This window comes from Equus asinus, chromosome 11 (genome assembly GCF_041296235.1).
Source record: "Equus asinus isolate D_3611 breed Donkey chromosome 11, EquAss-T2T_v2, whole genome shotgun sequence".
Classification (NCBI taxonomy): Eukaryota; Metazoa; Chordata; class Mammalia; order Perissodactyla; family Equidae; genus Equus; species Equus asinus.
The window spans coordinates 6,254,418-6,275,227 of NC_091800.1; the positions used below are offsets into that span (position 1 = coordinate 6,254,418).

At 38.2% G+C, this 20,810-nt stretch overlaps 1 protein-coding gene across 2 annotated transcripts in view; it reads left to right on the plus strand.

Annotated features, from left to right (window-relative positions):
• SGCG (sarcoglycan gamma) overlaps positions 1 to 20,810 on the plus strand; it is a 148,234-nt gene that overhangs the window by 79,534 nt on the left and 47,890 nt on the right. For both annotated transcript variants that reach the window (XM_070520395.1, XM_014843231.3), the window contains one exon: positions 13,594 to 13,695. In XM_070520395.1, the coding sequence (XP_070376496.1) occupies positions 13,594 to 13,695 (102 nt within the window). The remainder of the gene's footprint in view (positions 1 to 13,593; positions 13,696 to 20,810) is intronic.

A 20,810-nucleotide genomic window follows, 5' to 3' on the forward strand; every position in this document is an offset into this window, starting at 1 on the left:
TGACTAATGTTATTTTTTTTGGATGAATTGACCCCTTTATCACTATATAACGGCCTTCTTCATCTCTTCTTACAGTCCTTGCTTAAAGTCTTTTTTTTTTTCCGATACAGGTATAGCTACCCCTGCTTTCTTTTGGCTTCCGTTTTACATGGAATATCTTTTTCTATCCTTTCACTTTCAGTCTATGTGAGTCCTTAAAGCTGAAGCAAGTCTCTTATAGACAGCATATAGCTGAGTCTGTTTTTTTTTTAATCCATTCAGCCCCTCTATATCTTTTCATTGGGAAATTTAGTCCATTTACATTTAAAGTAATTATTGACAGGTATAGACTTACCATTGTTATTTAGTTAATTGTTTTCTGGTTGTTTTGTAATTTCTTTGTTCCTTTCTTTCTCTGTTGCTCTCTTCCTTTGTGATTTGATGATCTTCTATAATGGTCTGCTTAGATTCCTTTTGCTTTATCTTTTGTGTATCTACTATAGGATTTTGCTTTGTGCTTATATTAAGCTTACATTAAAAATCATAGTTATAACAGTCTATTGTAAGATAACAACAACTTAACTTCAAATGCATACAGAAGATCTACATTTTACACTCTCCCCCCCACATTTTGTGTTTTTGATGTTTACAATTTTCATATTGTGTATCCATTAAAACATTATTGTAGTTATAGTTATTTTTACTACTTTTGTCTTTTAATCTTCATTCTAGAGTTATCAGTGATTTCCCACCACCATTACACCAGTAGAGTATTCTGAATTTACTATATATTTACCTTTACCAATGAGTTTTATACTTTCATATGTTTTCCTGTTACTAATTAGTACCCTTTTGTTTCAGCTTGGAAAACTCCATTTAACATTTCTAGTAAGGCCAGACTAGAGATGATGGACTGCATCAGCTTTTGTCTGTCTGGAAAACTCTTTCTCTCTCCTTCAATTCTGAAGGACAGCTTTGCCAGGTAGAGTATTCCTGATTGGCAGTTTTTCTCTTTCGGCACTTTGAGTATATCATCCTGCTCCCTTCTGGCCTGCAAAATGTCTGCTAAAAAATCTGCTGATTGTGTTATGGGGTTCTCTTCTATGTAACAAGTTGGTTTTCTCTTGCTGCTTTTAAGAATCTCTCCTTGTCTTTAACTTTTGACAATTTAATTACAATGCATCTCAATGTGAGTCTCTTTGGATTCATATTATTTGCTAATATTTGGGCTTCCTGCATCTGAATGTCTCTTTCTTTCCTCAGGTCAGGGAAGTTTTCAGTCATTAGTCCTTTGAATAAACTTTCTGCTCCTTTGTCCCTCTTGTCTCCTTCTGGGACCCCTATAATGTGTATATTGGTCCACTTGATGATGTCCCATAACTCCCTTAAGCTGTCTTCACTCTTTTTCATTCTTTTTGCTCCTCTGATTGAATAAATTCTACTGCCCTGTCTTTGAGTTTGCTGATCCTTTCTTCTACTTGATCTAGTCTGTTGTTGAACTTCTCTATTGAATTTTCCAATTTAGTTATTGTATTCTTCGTCTGTGACTTCTGTCTGGTACTTTTTAATATTTTTTACTTCTTTGTTGAAATTCTCACTTTGTTCATACATTGCTCTCCTGACCTCAGTGAGCATCTTTCTCACTTATTTTGAACTCTCTATCAGGTAAATCACTTAACTCTATTTCGTTAAGATCTGTTCCTGGAGATTTATCTTGTTTTTTTGTTTGGAACATATTCTTCTTTTTCTTCATTTTCCTTGACTCTCTGTTTTGGTTTCTGCATTAGATAAAACAGCTGCCTCTCCCACTGTTAACAGAATGGTCTTGTGTAGGAGATGAACCTCATCAATCAGCCCAGCTGGAGCTCCTCATTGTCTCTAAAACTTTTGTGATTGTGCAAACCACCATCTTTGTTCTTAGTGGTTCCCAATAGTTGGGGATGTGCCAAGACCTGTCAGTGTCCCAAAGAGGAGGACCACAGTAAGCACCTATATGAAGACTAATTGAAGGCAGACCCTCAAGCAGCATCAGGAAAAGTATGTAGGTGAGCCCCTTCCAGGTAGAAATTGGGAGATGGACATTTTTGCCTGCTCCTTCTGTGCTGGGCCCAGAGGTATAGTGACAGAGGAGCACTCCTGAGCCCATTAAGAACTGATTTGTTGTTTACTACAGTCCCGTGGGACTCATGAATGCAAGCCCCATTGGCTAACAGAGCCAGGCAATCTGGGCACCCATCCTCAGGCAGCAGTCCTAAAAGCTGGGGAGCTAGATGTGTGTACAAGCTCCTTCCAGGGAGGTACTGGCAACTTGCTGTTATTATTTTAGCAAACTGGAGGAAGGAAGAGGGAAAAGTGTCCATTGTTTTCCCCAGTCTCTGGGGAGGATTGCAGCCAGACCCTAGATGTGTGCTCAATTACCAGCCTGGTCCTCAGGCAGTAGTTTTTAAAGTATGCAGATAAACTCCTTTCAGGGAAAGACTGGGAGATAGGTGCTTTTGCCTGCTCCTTCTGCACTGAGCTCTGGGGGCACAGCTGCATTGAGCGCTCAGGCACCCATTAAGAACTGCTTCTTTCTTTGCTATAATCTTGTAGGTCTCAGAGATGAAGTTCCATTGGCTTTCAGAGATAGGTGTTTTGGGGGCCTGTCCCTCAGATAGGAGTCTTAAAAGTTAGGGTGCTACATGTTGGATCCAGATGCTTTGCTCCTCAGAGAGAAGCTGAGAGTTGGAGGTTCCCCCCATCGTATGGCACTGTGCCAAGGATAGGGTGAGAGTGTGTCTCAACTTCTCCTACCCGTCATGATATGCATATTTTCTCATTTGCCCAATGTGTGGGAGTCACTTAGCTAATTTCTAGATCTCTTTCAGATGCAATTGCTCATTGTGTTGATGAATATTTGGTGCATCCATGGGAGGAGAGGAACTTAGGAGCCTCCTATGTCACCATCTTGGTCTTTTCTCTTTTTTATATTTTAATTTTAGCCACTCAGGTGTAGTGGTATCTCAGCCATTCAGGTAGTGTTAATTTTTCTTTTCATAATGACTAAAGTATTGGGCATTTTTTTCATATGCTTATCAGATTTGGGGATACCATCTTTTATCAAGTGCATGTTGGTGGTCTATCTTTTATCTTACTGTTTTGTAGCAGTTCTTTGTGCATTCCACATGTGAATCTTTTCATATGTATATGTATTGCAAATATCTTCTTCCACTCCATGGATGATCTTACTCTTTTAAAGATGTCTTTTCATGAACAGAAGCTACAGTGCTTTTCTGTGGGCTGTTTAAGAAAACCATCTTTGCTTCTTCATAGTAGTACAGATTCTTCAGTGTTCTTTGCTGAAAGTTTTATTGTTTTATTTTTACATTTATATGGGCAATTTATATTGAATTTATTTTTATGTATGATGTGAGTAGGAGTGGATTCACTTTTTCCATATAGGTAACTAATTGATTGTTTTTTAAAAAATAACCTTTTCCTCATTTTGATTCTGAAAGAAACATTTCTTGTTCTTTGAACCCACCATGGACATTTCTCATATTGTTATTCATTTTTTAAATGTGCATTTTCTTGCTTTTTGTTTATTAATAATTCCTCCTTCAAGATGGGCCTTGTCCTAACATTTGTGAGGCTCAGAGAAAAAATAGAAATAGAGGTCCATACTTTTTTCCACTACAGTGTTCACCAAGAGATGAGAAATTTTAAATCTAAAAAATTAAGACTAATAATGCCTGATAAATCAGGTCGACATTGGGAAATTAATTTTATATTATGATTTTCAATCACTACCAATGACTTTAAGTTGTCACATATGCATTAAGATTAAAAAGAATAAAATTTTAAAGACTAGCTCAACAATGAAAATGTATAATTGAATTTTTAGCATTTTTAACAAATTGACTTGTTGTTAATGGAAAAATAGTCACATTTCAGATGTTCAGAAAAACGTAAAATTTTCCTTTACAGTCTAAAGTGTTGACATAAGTTTATTGTTTTGCATCACATTTTCTTATTACTGAAAGGTAGAAAGGAGATCTTATTCAAATGATATTTGCATCTAATTCATATTTTGGTCAGGTGTATGTGATGGTGACTAGGACTTAACCGGAAGTTTTAGTGGGTTCAGTTTTCTGTGTGTGATTTCAATAGTAGAAAGCCTAGAGGATAATAGATCCTACTGTTTCTGAGTCAGTCTACACAAACCAAAGTGGATTGAACCAGATAACTTTTCTATTGTATTTGATTTTGCTGTAACTATATAAAAACAAAAATTCCAATATTTTCTTACATTTTATTCCTACACATTTCTTAGCTGAAGAGCCAGTCTAAGCATGTGTGAGTCTAAGCTCCTCCAACCCTACATTGTTCTCTACTACATGTCATAAACATCTGCGATGGTCCTTATTACAATATACTTTATTTATCTCCTCTACTGGCTTCTACCACTACATTTTCAACTGCGGGGTCAGGGGGACTGAGCCCTTAACCTTGGGATCTGATGATATCTCCGGGTAGATCGTGTCAGAATGGAGTTGAATTCTTGGACACCCAGCTAGTGTCTGATAATTGCTTGTTGGTGTAGGGAAAAAACTCCACACATTTGGTGACCAGAAGTGTCAGAATTGAAGTGTTTTGTGTGACTAGGAAAGGAGAATCACAGGAAGGAAAGACATGGTAGGGAAAAACTAGGCTTTTCCCCACATAGGAAGACAAAACTGTTTTCCCTACTACATCCAGCTGACCCTTAGAAGGCGTCAAGTAGGGCAGGCTGATCAGAGAAGGAAGACAGAGGGGAATTTATTATGTACAAAAAGGGAAGGTTATTAAAGTTAGTTACTTAAAACAAAATTAATTTGGTAAATTCAGAAGGGTATATAAGTTAATTAAACCCTAAGAAATGAAAGGAAAAAGAAAAGCTTGCAGAACCACCAAATATTTTGCAATCTTTTGACCTCCAGAGTGAAGAAAACCAAAAACAGTAGGAAATTGACCAAATGAATTTAAGGTTTCAGGAAAAGTTGGTCAGTCCATGTTCTGCTTTTGTCGTTCTAGCTGTTGAATGCTCACCTTGCAATTAAGAACACGATGAATAGAGGCCAGAGCACACGTGATCTTGTTCACTCCAGCTTTGGGAAGATAAAAAGAGGGGTTTGGAAGGGTTTGCGCTACAGGTGAAGGTTAAGGTCGTAAGGGGCAAGCATTTGAGTCGTGACATTGTCCTGCTTGTTCTACCTACTGCCACCAGATGGAAGGGACTGTGAACTGCAGAGTTCATCCTCCTGGTGTTGTGTGTAAGCCGCCGTGAGATTTAATCAAGGCATCGCCCTGCTGGGATTGCTCTTGATGCCCCCTGATATTGCTCAGATGTGCTGAGCCCACTTGGAGTGGGTGTTACAGCAGAACAGAGTCAAAATTTGGCACTTGATTGATTTTTGCCAAAAGAATGAATGAGTGATAGTGCAATCACATAGAAATTGACACCAAGTGATTCACTAAAAGAAGGAAAGTCAGAGGTAAGATGTCACGTACGCGTTAAACTGACGATATGGTGTAATGTAGGATCTTGATGACATTGAGTTTTATTGGCTGAACTGGTTTTCTAGAAAAATCATTTAACAGTTTGACAACCATTTAATAATCACTTTTGTGTATCAGACATTAAACCAAGAGGTGAGATAGATGTGGTCAATCTCTGCCTTCAAGAAGTGTTCCAGGTATCTATTGCTACAAGACATATTTTCAAAAATTCACGAATGGCTTAAAACAAAAGCCATTTTATCATAACCTTTGATTTTGTAGGTCAGGAAAGGACAGGGCTCAGCTGGGCAATTCTTCTGCAACTCATGATGTCAACTGAGGCCACTCAACATAATTGACTGGTATTGGGACTAGTTTGGAGGATTCTAGATGACTTCATTACATATCTGGTGCCAGTGCAGGGATGGCTGGAAGGCTGAGCTCAGCTGGAACTGATGACTGGGGAGCCTACCCTTAGCCTCTCCAGCAGAGGATCTCAAGGTACTTGGACTTCTTACATGGTGGGTGTGCTTAGAGCTTCCAGAGTGTCCCAAGAGGCCTGAGCAGGAGCCTCAAGGCCTTCGATGTCATTTCTGCCACATTCTATTAGCTCAGATTCAAGGGAAGAGGATTATACTCCCTCCAGCTCTCAACGAGAAGAGTGACCAATATGTTGTGATAGAGACAATCAGGCTCATGTATGTGCTAACATAGAGTTATGCACAGAATACTATGGTAGTAGAGGGGTAACTGGAATGAGTCATGAAGGATTAATGAGAAATAGCCACGTAAGTTAAAATAAGAAAGGTATTCAAAGTCAGCAACATGAGCAGACACACGGAAGCATGAAAGAGCTTGGTGTGTTCAAATACTGCAATTAGTATGGTACGGTGGAGTACAAAGTGGAGGAGCCACAATGTAATCAGCAGGAGTCCAGGAAAGCCCCACGAGTCCAGAGTAATTCTGCCCGATGTCACAGGGCTCAGAAGGGACCGGGCGCACAGGGCTTCTGACCACACCGCTCCAGACCCTTCCCTCATAAGCAAGAGTCAATAGGGAGCATCGGATACCCTCCTGACTGCCCCTCCCACCTTTACAGATTTTCCTCCTTTATCTGCCTCAAGTCCACTGCAACTGATGCCCATTTTCTTCTCATCCCTGCCAATGTTGGTCACCATAAGAAACCTCGGCCTCCCCAGCCCTCATCTCCTGCATTCTAAGGCTCTGAGGCTCTGCTCATGCACTGTCCTGTTCCCCACCCCCATCCTCCTTCAATTCCTGAAACTCCTCTATGCCGCCCTCTGGAATTCAGGATGTTCATCAGCATAGCAAATTTTTACTTGGCCCGTCGCTATGAGCACTTGATTAAAGGGCCAGTCTTCTTCACTATAAAATGACTATTTTCCCATTTACAAGTATAATTGTTTTGTAAGGTGATGGTTTCAAACTATGTAAATATCCTGTTTTTCATCAACCCTTCAATTTGTTCACTTAATTATAGATGCCTGTAAGGACTTGTGATTTCCAGTTTTATCCAATGGGCTCTCATAATCCATTACTATCATTTGTTTTGACACTCATATTGAATCTTTTTTGGCTTCTGGGAGCCCTTTTTACCTGACTTTTCTGCCTTTTGATCTATCTTCATCATTCTTTGAGCCCTCCCTCGCTTTCTGGCACAAGATCGTCCAGGTTATCTGGCCCTTTCCTTACTCCAGTCCTGAAATTAGCTGTCTCTCCAAGAAGCTCTTGTTCCTTTTAGTAGAGAATGGTATTCAGAAGCTAAGATTCAAGCGTCAGCCATGCTCATTGCTACTGACGTGCTGCTATTCCCAGATCCTCTCAGAGGACGCGTAACCAACACACCTGCACATTTACATGAACATTTATTTCTGTATCTATCTATATACATGGAAAGCCACAGGTTTATACAAATTTCAAATTCAATCCACCATCACAGGGTTTAACCTGGTTTTCTTTCTGTCTGTATTCGTACCTCCCTTCCTTCCTTGACAGTGAGGAACTTGGCTCCCATTGCTCTTTCATTTACTTATCCTATTAATCCCCTTTGTATTTCTACTCTCCTGCCTCTGCCCCCACCCTCTCCCCTCCACAGATGCCTCCCCATTCCACTTGGACTCAACATCTTTCCCTAGGGGGCTTCACTGCTGAGGGGTTCCACTCACCCCCCTGGGTTATGACACCAATGTTGCGCTACGCCTCTTCATAGATACCCACTTCACCCAGCTGAGGCTCCAGTACCCTGCTCTGGGCCACCACAGGTCCCTCTCTTCTGGCACAGAGGCGTGAGTTGTTCTGCCCCATCTAATGGCCATAAGATTGAATTGTACAGGAAGGGAAAGGAAAGAGGAAGGGGAAGAGAGGAAGGAGAAGAAAAGGAAAACAAAGGAAACAAGCTCATCACACATTCAGAAATGAAAATTTTAGATTTTCATATACAGAAAATCTATAGAATATCACATATACATATCCTTCTAACAAAAATGATGTTATGGTTATAAATCTCTTAAACCTCTCTGTGCTTCTTAATCTTCCTGGGATTGAAAGATTCATATGCCCTTCAGGAAATTATCCCACTTCACAGAGGCCATCTAAGCACGTGGCATGTCAGTGATGACCTCAGTTGAGCCTGTGTATGTGCAGGATCACCAGCAGTGTGAGACCTGAAGCCAGACACCCAGACTCATCCTCATGCCTCATTCTTCTTTCCATTCTTATGCCATCAAAGCTTTCAACTTGAAAGGGCATTGGTCCCTGAGATTGCATGGCCTACGTCTCTGTCCAGGTGTAGAAGTTTGCATCTGCACCCGGGTTCACAGCTCAAATGGATTTCCTATTTCTTTGATTTGTGAGACATGTAATAACCCTAAAAACTTTTAGCTTAGATGGAATCCTAATGTTCATTATTTTAAATCTTATTTAAAAAGAAAACTTGACCCCAATGGAATCTTACATATTTTTATTCTTAAAACCACAAAATTCTTATAGGGCTTTGCTATGGTGTCAAAGCTCAAGAGGTCATTTGACTGACAAGATGATTGCCATGTTATGGGAGATTGCACTAGATAATCAGTGTAAATTTTCTTAAATAAAAAAATAAGTAGAAATCAGTCCAAATATTCCAGTAATTTCAAGGACTGTGAATATTAAACTCTACTATTAATAGACATTATCAAGTTACATTTTTAAAAATAACATCTAAAACCTTCTTTCAAGAGACATAATTAAAAGAAAATTGAAAAAGTTTGAAAATAAAAGAAGGAAAAAGCATATTCCAGAACAATAGTGACTAAATGAAAGTTGGTATGAAATAAAAATATCATTTATAATGGCACCAGGAAACATGAAGTATTTACGTAAAAATCAAGCAAAATATGGGTAAGATTTGTATACTGAGAACTACAAACATGGCTGAAAGAAATTTCAAAACTTAAATAAATGGAGAAATAATGTTCATGCATTGAAAGACTCAATATTGTTAAGATGTCAATTCTTCCCTGATTGATACTTATATTCAATACAATAATAATCAAAATCACAGCAGATCTTTTTGTAGACTTGACAAGCTGGTTCTAAAACTTACATTTAAAGGCCAAGAAACTAGAATAAAGTGAAATGAACAAAAAAAGACAAATATTGTATATGATTCCACTTACATGAGGTACCTAGACAGTCAATTTCATAGAAACAGAGAGTAGAATAGTGGCTACCAGGGGCTGGGTGACCAGTGGTTACCAGGGGGAGAGGAGAATGAGGAGTTGTTCAAAGGGGACAGAGTTTCAGTTTGGGAAGATGAAAAAGCTCCGGAGATGGACGGTGGTGATTACACAACAATATGAATGTGCTTAACCCTACTGAACTATACAATTAAGAATAGCTAAAATGGTAAACTTTGTAATGTAAATTTTATCATCATAAAAAAATTTTATGGAACCAGAGTAGCCAAAACAATTTTGAAAAAAATGAATTAGAGAACTCCCACTATATGATTTCAGGCCTTACTGTAAAGTTAGAATAATCAATATAGTGTACTAAATATAGACACATAGGTCAACGGACAGAATAGAGAATCCAGAAATAGAACCACACATGGTCAATTCATTTTTGACGAAGCTACAAGAGTATGGAGAATGGATAAAATTTTCACCAAATTGTGCTGGAATAATTGGATAGCCATATGCAAGATAATCTCTATCTATATCTTACACCATATGCTAAGTTAATTAAAAATTGATCACAGACATAAACGTATATTCTAAAACTAAAAATTCTGGAAGAAAAAATAGGAAAAAATATGTCCTTGGTTTAGGCAAAGATCTCATATAAAATAACAAAAACATGACCACAAAAGAGAAAATTGATCAATTGAACTTGAAAATTAAAAGCTTTTCTTCTTCAAAAGACACAGTTAAAGAAATAGAAAGCTACACATTGAGTGAAAATATTTGCAAATTACATACCAACAAAGATTTGTATCCAGAATGTATAAAGAACACTAAGATATCAATAATAAGACAAGAAATAGTGAGTAGAAAAAAATTAAACATTTTACCACAGAAGAGATATGGATAGCAAAAACCACAATGAAAAATGTTTGACATCATTAGCCATTAGGACAATACAAATTAAAACCACAATAAGATACCATTATATACCTATTAGAATGCAGAAAAAACCTGACAATACCAGTGCTGGCAAGAATGCGGTGCAGCCACAAGGCTTGTATCTTGCGTACGGGAATGCAAAGTGGTACAGACACGGCCACCCTGGAAAACTGAACGGTTTGGCGGTTTCTTGTTTCTAATAAGGTTAACCATAAACCTACCACACAAACCAGTAATCCCATTCTTAGGCATTTGCCCAACAGAAATAAAAATTATGTTCACACAGAAGTACATAGCAGCTTTTTTCACAATCATCAAAACAACCCAAATGTCCTTCAACTGACGGATGGACAAACAAACTGGTACATTTATCCAGTGGACTACTCCTGATCAACAGAAAGAAACAAACTGCTGACACACACACAGCATGGAGGAATGTCAAATACGTAATTCTAGTGAAAGAAGCCAGTCTGAAAAGGCTACATACCGTACGACTCCATTTATATGACATTCGGGAAAAGGCAAATTTATAGGGACAGAAAGCGGTGGTTGCCAAGGAATGGGAGTGTCAGGCGGGTAGTGAGTACAGAGGCGCATTTTTTATGATCTCTAGAACTGTTCTATATCGTGATTGTGTTGGTGGTTGCGCAACCATGTAAGTTTGTGAAAACTCACAGAAATGTTCGCTAAAAAGATTAAATTTTATTATTTGTAAATTATGCCTCAACATACCTCACTTTGAAAAACACTAAACAAATGGGCATATTCTTCTGTTTTCAAGCATTGTAAAGTGATCTGTTGTTTGCAGAGGTTTGTAATTCATTTCGTTAGAATCATAGAATGTTACAGGTGGAAGGAGACTTCCATCTCTCATCAATGCCCTCATTTTTTAAAAAAGGAAAGTGACAACCAGAGGAGGAAATGACACGGGACAAGGACCTTTAGCTTTCACAATGTGGTTATGTAAATTAGCCACTTCAGAGGCTAGAATTAGCATTAGTTTTTTGGGGTTTTTTTCCTGATATAACAAAATAGAGGGGCCCGCCCAGTGGCAGAGGGGCTAAGTTCACATGGTCCAGTTTGGCGGCCTGGGGTTGGCTGGTTTGGATCCAGGTGTGGACATGGCACCACTTACCAAGCCATGTGTGGCAGGCGTCCCACATATAAAGTAGAGAAAGATGGGCATGGATGTAAGCTCAGGGCCAGTCTTCCTCAGCAAAAAGAGGAGGATTGGCAGCAGATGTTAGCTCAGGGCTAATCCTCCTTAAAACAAAACAAAACAAAACAAAACAAAATAAATAACATAGAGTCCAGAAAATTTCTGGCATTAGTTCACTTGAACCCAGAAATTCAGCAGAAGATTTTCAGATTAGAATTTGTAATCTTGAAACTTCACTTTGATTAACAGTAGGACATAAAATTTCTAATGGAATTGTTTGCTAAAAATTAGCTCATGGGGCCGGCCCCGGGCCTAGTGGTTGAGTTCGCGTGCTCTTTTTCAGTGGCCCAGGGTTTCGCCAGTTCGAATCCTGGGCACGGACATGGTACTGCTCATCAAGCCATGCTGAGGTGGCATCCCGCATGCCACAACTAGAAGGACCCATAACTAAGAATACACAACTATGTACCAGGGGACTTTGGGGAGAAAAAGGAAAAATAAAATCTTTAAAAAAAAATTAGCTCGTTATCCATGCATGATAGATTTTACAATATTTCTAATGTTGATTGGATTTCCTAAAACATGCTTTACAAATGCATGGTTGGATCCTGTGAGAAACTGTAAAACAGTACTTGTCAACTTTTTTAGACTTTAAACTCTTTCTTCCAACCAAATTCCACACGTGTGGGAGAGACTCAGGAGGGCTCCTCTGCCTGCAGTGGGTTTGGCCCGAGCCCAGCAGTGTGAGGGGCTTCCATTAAGCACAGTGAGAAAACCGCTGCTCCCAAAACTAGGTTTGGGAAGAGAACCACAGGGTGGCTCAGATGCATGACCATGCGGAGCAATCACACAGTGCGTTTGTTTCTTGTTAATGGGCTTGCCAACCAGCAGAGTTCTTGAAAGAGAAGTCTATGGCATCAGCTCAGAGTGACATATTCCTGTCCTGCAAATCACCTGTCACTGTATAAGCTGTCCCTCGCTGTCTGTGTTTCATTCTCCCTACTGTTCTGCTCTCCCTTTTTTTTATCTGCCTCTATCCTGGGGAAAGAGAGGGAAGATCATTTTGTTGAATTTAGGTCTTCCAAGACATTCAAAAGTGCAGAACAGATAGGCGATCATCTATATGGGTATGGCGCTCAGAAGAGAGACTCTAAACTGTAAATAAAAATGGGTGAGCCTTCCACACTGAGATGGTAATGGAAGCCGAGAGGATGTCAGAGAGGGAATGCAGGAAAGGGCGAGGACCAAGCTTGAGGAAGCCGGCAGTCAAAGGCTGGCTAGAGAAGGATGATGCGTAACAAGGCCAAGAAAGTGTTTCCTGAAGTAAGAGGAGAGCTGGGGGAGCAGCGTATCATGGAAATCAAGAGAGGATCGTGTTTCAAGGAGAAAAGGGTCTAGTGTTGAATGCTGCTGAGAACACAAAGGGAATGAAGTTTTAAAATGGCCACAAAACTTAATAGTGTGATGGTAGTTGGAGATCTCCAGAAGTGTCTTCTATCATTCCTTGGAATTCTTCGTGACTGGAAACTCCTTGAGAACAGGCACATTGTGTAGAGCTCCACGTCCTCCTATATTGCTTTTCTTTTTTTCTTAAATTTTCATTTTTCCCTTTTCTCCCCAAAGCCCCCCGGTACATAGTTGTGTATTTTTAGTTGTGGGTCCTTCTAGTTGTGGCATGTGGGATGCCACCCCAGCATGGCTTGATGAGTGGTGCCACATCCGTGCCCAGGATCCAAACCAGTGAAACCCTGGGCCACAAAGTGGAGAACAGGAACTTAACCACTCGGCCGCAGAAGTGGCCCCTCCTATATTGCTTTTCACTTAAGAAATGCCCAATAAATATTTGCCACATTGTGAACCCACATGATACACTTGAAGCCTTAAAAAGGTATTTGGGGTATTTAGGGGGTAATGGTGATGGAACTCTTCTATATCCTGATTGTGTTGGTGGTTACATGTGTTAAAACTCAGAGAACTGTACACCTCAAAAGAGTCCATTTTACTGCATCTTAATAAGAACAATATTTAATGAGTAAGATTCTTTTTCTTACATCGTGGTGGGCTCTTGGGTATTTATTGTAAAGTGATTCTTTAAATCGCGTATGTGTTTCCTAAACAGTCCTTTGTACTTACACAAGGCTTAAGAAAATATTGAATATTAAAACATAAAAACAAGTAAAGTTTTAAATAAAACATTTAAGAGAACAGAAAAGTACCAATAGGAAATCTATGAAAATGCATATATAATTTAAGTTGAAATGAAATGGAAAAGAAAGCAATAACAAAATCCCTATTGTCTTATGTTTTTAACAGACAGGAATGGGTCACTTGCGTGTTATGAAAGATGGACTTCGCCTGGAAGGAGAATCAGAATTTTTATTCTCATTGTATGCCAAAGAAATACACTCCAGAGTGGTAAGTAAATGAAGAAACATTTAAATAATTTGTGTTTTATGAAGAATAAATAATGGTTAAACACAGAAATTCAATATATTTCAGAGGAGAGTTCTTAGAATGTATACATGCGCACATATTTATGATATACTCTTTATAGAAAGCTTGGCTTTGATGTTAGGGAACTTATTTCTGATATTACATTCTAAAGTGTCCACTTTCATGTGCTTCAGATCTGAATTTGGTGGCCTCAGTAATTTAGATTATAATAAAGGTTTGGTAATTAAAAGCTTCATCAAAAACGATTGAGGGACCAGCCCATGGCCAAGTGGTTAAGTTTGCGCGCTGTGCTTTGGCAGCCCAGCATTTCACCCTTTCGGATCCTGGGCATGGACAAGGCACCGCACATCAAGCCATGCTGAGGTGGTGTCCCACACAGCACAACCAGAAGGACCCACAACTAGAATATACAACTATGTACTGGGAAGCTTTGGGGAGAAGAAGAAGAGAAAAAAAGAAGATGGGCAACAGATGTTAGCTCAGGTGCCAGTCTTAAAAAAATTTTTAAAAATCGAAGCTTATTTCCATTAGTGCAAGTAATTTAGATATTCTTATTTCAAGGCATTTAAAATTATCTGAGAAGCTTAGAAAGAAATGAGTCCCATAGTAGTATGTTCTGCACTAATTATACTAATTATACTTTCTGGTCTTGTAGGATTCTCCATAAATAGATTAAGCATCATCATTAAATAGTGTGACTTTAAAAGTAAATCTACCTCAATATTATCAATTCATTTACCTCCATGGAATTTGTAATAAGTAGAGCCAAGCATAAAATATAGATAAACAATCTTTGTAATATGTTTTATTTTTCCTTATGTGATGCTATGGACTTTGTAGTAGAGACAAACATTTTGCTAGATTCCTGATGAGCTGATATTATCTAAATAAAATATTAAACTTCATCAACTATAACTTACCAGTTGTATGAAGAGTACGCTCTTCATTTTCCTCCCATATTTCTAGACATGAAAGGATATGTCAGTATCTCCTTCATGCAGAGGCTGTACCAGCTACTCCAGGGCAATTAGAAAGGAAACGAAAGGCCAACAGCTGAGAAACACGCAGTCCTGTGAGGAGAGACAGCACACGCCTAAATCAGACAGCAGAGCAATCACCAGGCTCTGCTACCAACTGCAAGATGATACGGGCAGGGGGCAGGCGACTGACACATAGACACTGACTGCAGAGGAGAGATCCCAGAGAGGACAAAGCGCATAGGTAGTTAACAGGCACTATCGAGTTACTTCAGGTAGAATCTCAGCTGACAGTAAGCAGGCAAATGACCTGGACTATCACAGGCTGATACACGTGTGAGCCTGATCCTGTGAGCTTATTCAGATAATACACTACATTAGTCATGATGGCATTTCACTGTACTGAATAGCTCTATCGTATGGGAAGATAGGAGATTAACACAAGCTTTTGTAAAAAGGAAGTCAGATGTAAACAAACAATTCAAATACTAGAACTTAGCTGTTTTTCCCCCCAGAGTCATTGGCTGATCCCCTACTGTGTTTCTGAAGAGACGAGACTGGTAGAGTAGCCTGGGTACTGAAATCAGGTGATTAGATGGTAGCAAATTTAAGGTTCTTGAACTAATAATACTTTTAGTTATACCTTATCAGACTTTTTCATCTCCACTGTGTAGTTTTTTAAAAAACCAGGGAGCAAAATTATGTAAATTATTTTAGATAATCACATATTAAAATGTCACAATGATGCATTAATGTGATATGTCAATCAATACATAAAATTAAGAAAACATGTAGAATAATATTATGTGATAACAGAGCTGTAAAGTATTTTGTAACTAATATGGTTTCTACTAATAGGGATACCTGAACAAAATTATGCCTTGTAATTTCTATATGCACTGATGTATTAGTTATGTTTCCTTTTCGAAGATGAGTCTAGAAAGTAATTTTCCATAAAATTACAGAAATTACCTTATGAATTTGCAAAATTTGACAGATCATTTATTTATATTGCTGAGCTGAGAGAATTTCTTCATTATAAACATAATCTGACATGGTACCTGATTACTCAGTACCCCTTCAAAATTAATACAAGAGCTCCTGTCAACACTGTGCCTGGGGTTTGTGATTTAAACCCATCCACCCTGCCCATTAACCCAAACACAAAGCAATCACATCTGAAAAAAGAAAAGAAGGTTGTATTTAAAAACATACAGACCTGGTCAAGAATGAAATGAAACAGAAACATACAGTGATAAAGCTTTACTGGAAATGATTGTCTTCGAAGTTGACAACCCTGAAAAGAGGCAGGGGCAGTTTACAATCAAAGCTCATGGAGGAACAGAGATTAAAATGTCATCTATATGACTGGGACTCCAGTCAGGCCCATTGCCTGAGGCAGCAATCAAGGGCAGAAAATAGTTGCAACTACTGCCCAAACTTGAATAAAGCTGCATATCTGTGGGGAGGAACCCCCAAAGACGCCAGACCAGGACCCAAATATCACTGAGGACAGTGGCCCTGAGCCACCATTATGAGACTGGGACCCTGAGGTCAGAATGGGAACAACAGTAAAGCCTCTAGACAGGCTGGGTAAGCACAGAAATTAAAATACATCCACACAGGGAGACTGAGACTGAAACTTCAAACCACATAAGGAAAACTTCATCTAAAAGAAGAGTACCAAATAAAATCTACAAAAAAGAGGATTAGCTTCCAACTGAGTAAAAATAATGCATCTGAATATGACTGGGAAAGCACACTTAAGAATCTCAATGAGATAAAGCTATTTTTTGAGTAGTTTTCACTAAAAGAACAAGAAATTATGAATCAAAACAGGTATTAGAGGGCAGAAATGACAGTGAATAGATTTACCCTCTCTCATTAAACAACTGAAAATTTGAAAAACTATATCAAACAATGGTTTTTGCTATGGTCTGAATGTTCATATGTTGAAATCCTACCCCCCAAGGTGATGGTATTAGGAGGTGAGGAAGTGAGTGGGGACGTGATTAGGTCCTGAGGGTGGAGCCCTTATGAATGAGATTAGTGCCCTTATAAAAGAACCCTGAGAGCGCTCCCTTGCCCCTTCCACCATGTGAGATTACAGCTGGAAAATGTCCTCTGTGAGCCAGAAAATGAGTCTCCCCAGACACCGAATCTGCCAACACCATGATCTTGGACTTCCCAGCCTCCAGAACTGTGAGAAATAACTGTTTGCTGTTTATAAGCCACCCAGTCTCTGGCATTTTGTTATAGCAACCCAAATGGACTAGAGCAGTTTTCAAATATTAGACAATGGCAGTCAGGGCAGTTATCTGTGAGAGAGGGAAACAAAAGAGGTGAGCCCTAGGATTGCCCCAGGTCACTGTCTGGAGAGAGTTTCTAAGGCCACAGTGAGGGAGGGGGCCAATGAAGATGTGAGCATACACCCTGAGTTGAGGAGATAGAGTTGGGCGTCCAGGAAAAACCAGCCAACCTAAAGTTCACAGGCAGAGTATCATAGAGGAGGGAGCTGCCATACACTGACAGAGCTCCAGAGGTTACAGAGTTCACTTTCCCTTTACCACACCCCACACTGAGTCTGTAGGTATATAGTTAGCAGTGCTTGTGTGTGTGAGGAAGCCACCTGAGACCGAGGAAATAACCACTCAACAGGAACAGAAGGAACAATCCCTGGAGTTCACAGATGTTTGGGAACAGCTCATATTCCCACCAGCCAGAGTGGGAAAACTTCATAAGTCATGGGGCATCGGGTAGAATGCTCAAAGGGGATTGGCTCAGCAGTGGCACAAGATCAGCACTAGAATGAATGCTGGGCTGGTCTCATCTAACAAAGCTTCACAGGAAGCCTTGACAGCATCATACTTTTTCAAGTGACTTACTGTGTCCCAGACTGAAGCTCAAGAAAACTATGTTCCATCTGGGCACAAAGATCAAGGAAGGCATGAGCACATTAAGGAGAGACATGAAAGTGGGAAAAACAGGAAAAAAACAGATTAATCTTCTAGAGATAGAAAGTTGAACACATGGATTTTTTTTAAAAAAGTTAATTTGTGGGATTAACAGATTAACAACAGACTAGACACTACAGAAGAAAAGATTAGTGAATTTGAAGATGTAGCAATAGCTCCTAATCAAAATGGAACATAGACAAAAAAGACTGGAAAAAATTAACAGAGTCTCAGTGAACTGAGGGCCAAAGTCAAGGCATCCTATATGCATGTGATTGGAATCCCCAAAGGACAGCAGAGAGAAGAGAGGACAAATGTTATTTGAAAAAAATAATGTGTGACTTTTCTCAGAGTGTTATGAAAACTTTCAACCCACATATCAAACATGCTTACTGAACCCCAAACAAAATAAACAAGAAGAAAACTACATCAAGTCACATCATAATTAAATTGCTTAAAACTAGAGATAAAGAGAAAATCTTCAAAGCAGCCAGAGGAAAAGGACAAATTACCTATAAAAGAACAGAGAAAAGGATGACAGCAGACTTCTAGTCAGGAACAATTTAAATCAGACAGCAAAGCACCAACTATAAAGTACTAAAACAAAAACCAAACCAGCCAACCTAGAATCCCATACCTAGCAAAAATATCTTACAAAAACAAAGCCAAAATAAAATCTTTTTTCAGACTACTACAATTGAAAAAAAAATGTACTTCAGCAGATTGGCACTACAGGAAATGTTAAGGAAAGTCCTTCATGCAAAGTGAACATGATGCCAGATGGAAATCTGGATCTTCACAAAAGAATAAATACTAGAAATATGTGGGTAAACAGAAAATAGTAATTTTTAAATTTTAAACATTTTAGAAAATAGTTGACTACCAAAGAAGAAATAATAAGAATGTATTTTGGGGGTTACAACAAGGATAGAAGCAAAATGTATGACAACAATTAAACAAAGACCCTGAGAGAAAAAATGGAAGTACTGTTATAATGTGCTTATAGCATACATGAAGTGGCATAAGATTACTTGAAGACAAACCATGATAAGTTAAAGATGTATAGTATAAATCCTAAAGTAAACACGCACACACAAAGTATAGCTAACATGTCAACAAAGAAGATAAAATGAAATCATAAATTATACTCACTCAATCCGAAAGAAAGAAGACAAAGGAAACAAAAAGCAAATGGGATAAATAGAAAACAAGTAGCAAATTGATAGATTTAAACCAAGCCATATCAATAATCATATAAAATACAAATAGTCTAAACACTCCAGTTGGAAGGCAGAGATTGTCATATTGAATGAAAAGCAAGACTAACTATATGCCACCTACAAAAAACTCACCTTAATTATAAAGACACAAATAGGTTAAAAGTAAAAGGATAAAAAGAGATATACAATACTAACACTAATCAAAAGAAAGTTGGAGTGGCTATAATAATAACAGACAAAGCAGATTGCAGAGCAAAGAGATAAAGATCTCAGAGATACAGAAGGTCATTTCAAATGATACAGTAGTAAACTCATCAATATTTACGTAGTCAAATATTTATATACGTAATATCTGAGCTTTGAGATACATGAAGCAAAAACTGATAGAATTGCAAGAAAAAAATAGAAATATCCACATTTATAGTCAGAGATTTCAACATCCCTCTCTCAATAGCTGATAGAACAAATAGAAAATCAATAAGGATAAGGAAGACTTGAACAACACTATCAACCTACTTGATCTAATTAACATTCACAGAGCCCTCCCTGCTAAAACAGAAGACAAGTTATTTTCAAATGCACAAGGAATATATCAAGATCATATTTTGTTCTATAAAACAAACCTCAATAAATTTAAAAGCATTCAAATCACATAGCGTATGTTATCTAGCCACAATGAATTTAACAAGAAAACAGCAATAGAAATATCTGAAAATTTTCCAAATATTTGGAAATTAAATAAAACACATACATAATCCATGGGTCAAATAAGAAATCAAAAGGGAAATTAGAGAGTATTTTGAACTGAATAAAAATGAAAAAAACCAATATGTGAAATTTGGGAGGATGTAGTTAAAGCAGTGCTTAGAGGGAAACTTGTAAGAATGCCTATATTAGAAAACAAGAAAATCAACGACCTCAGCGTACTCCTTAAGAAACTAGAAAAAGAACAAATTAAACCAAAAGTAAGAGAAGGAACGAAAGAATAAAAAGCAGAAATCAATAAAATAGAAATCCTGAAAACAGTAGAGAAAAACCATGAAACCAAAAGTTGGTTCTTTTATAAGATCAACAGAAATTGATCAAACTCTAACCAGACTAATCATTAAGAAGACAGGACACAAATGACCAATATCAGAAATAGTAGAGGAGACACCACTAAGGATCCTACCGACATTCAAAGAATGGTAAGGGAATATTTTGAATAACTTTATGCCAGTAAATATAATTGTCCACATACTGTCTAACAGAATTCTTAACATAGGCATCCTGCTTCAGTGACTAAATCAGCCTCTGCCATTCCCATCTTAGGTTCAAATGTGCAGTAGTTAATTATGCAGGCGTATGAAGTGGCCACAGGGGATTGTTGAGAACTCTCAGGACAGTTGTCATCTATCTTTGGGCCCTACCAACACATCCTTACGTTGTTAATGGTCTTTTTATGCATCTCTCTCACAGCTGTTTATCTAGGTCACACACTCTGGAGAAAAGCTATCATGTCCTGTGGCTCTTTTATCTACTTCCTAAGGCTAAATATAGTGTTGAATGATACATTGTTGTTATCCAACAAATACAGTCAGAATTCAATTCAGATGAAGGGAAAAATTAAATGTTCTCTTTCTACCTCACTGACATTCTATAAATGAGATAAAATTTTTCTAAAGGATATCACTAGCTACTTACGAAAACTGAAAATTCATTCACAAGCTGTAGATCTCAGCTGCCTCATCTAGAGAATGGAAATAATGCCCCTCTACTCCACAATAAACATTTTTTATGCACCTGTTAATGGTTTTAAGTTCTTGTTTTATCAAAAATGTAGATTATAGAACATGTGCCATTCAATACAAGAGCTTTTGTTAAGTAATACGGGGAATGTTTCGATCATTTTGTTGTTAATATTCTTACAGGGCAATTTCTGCTTT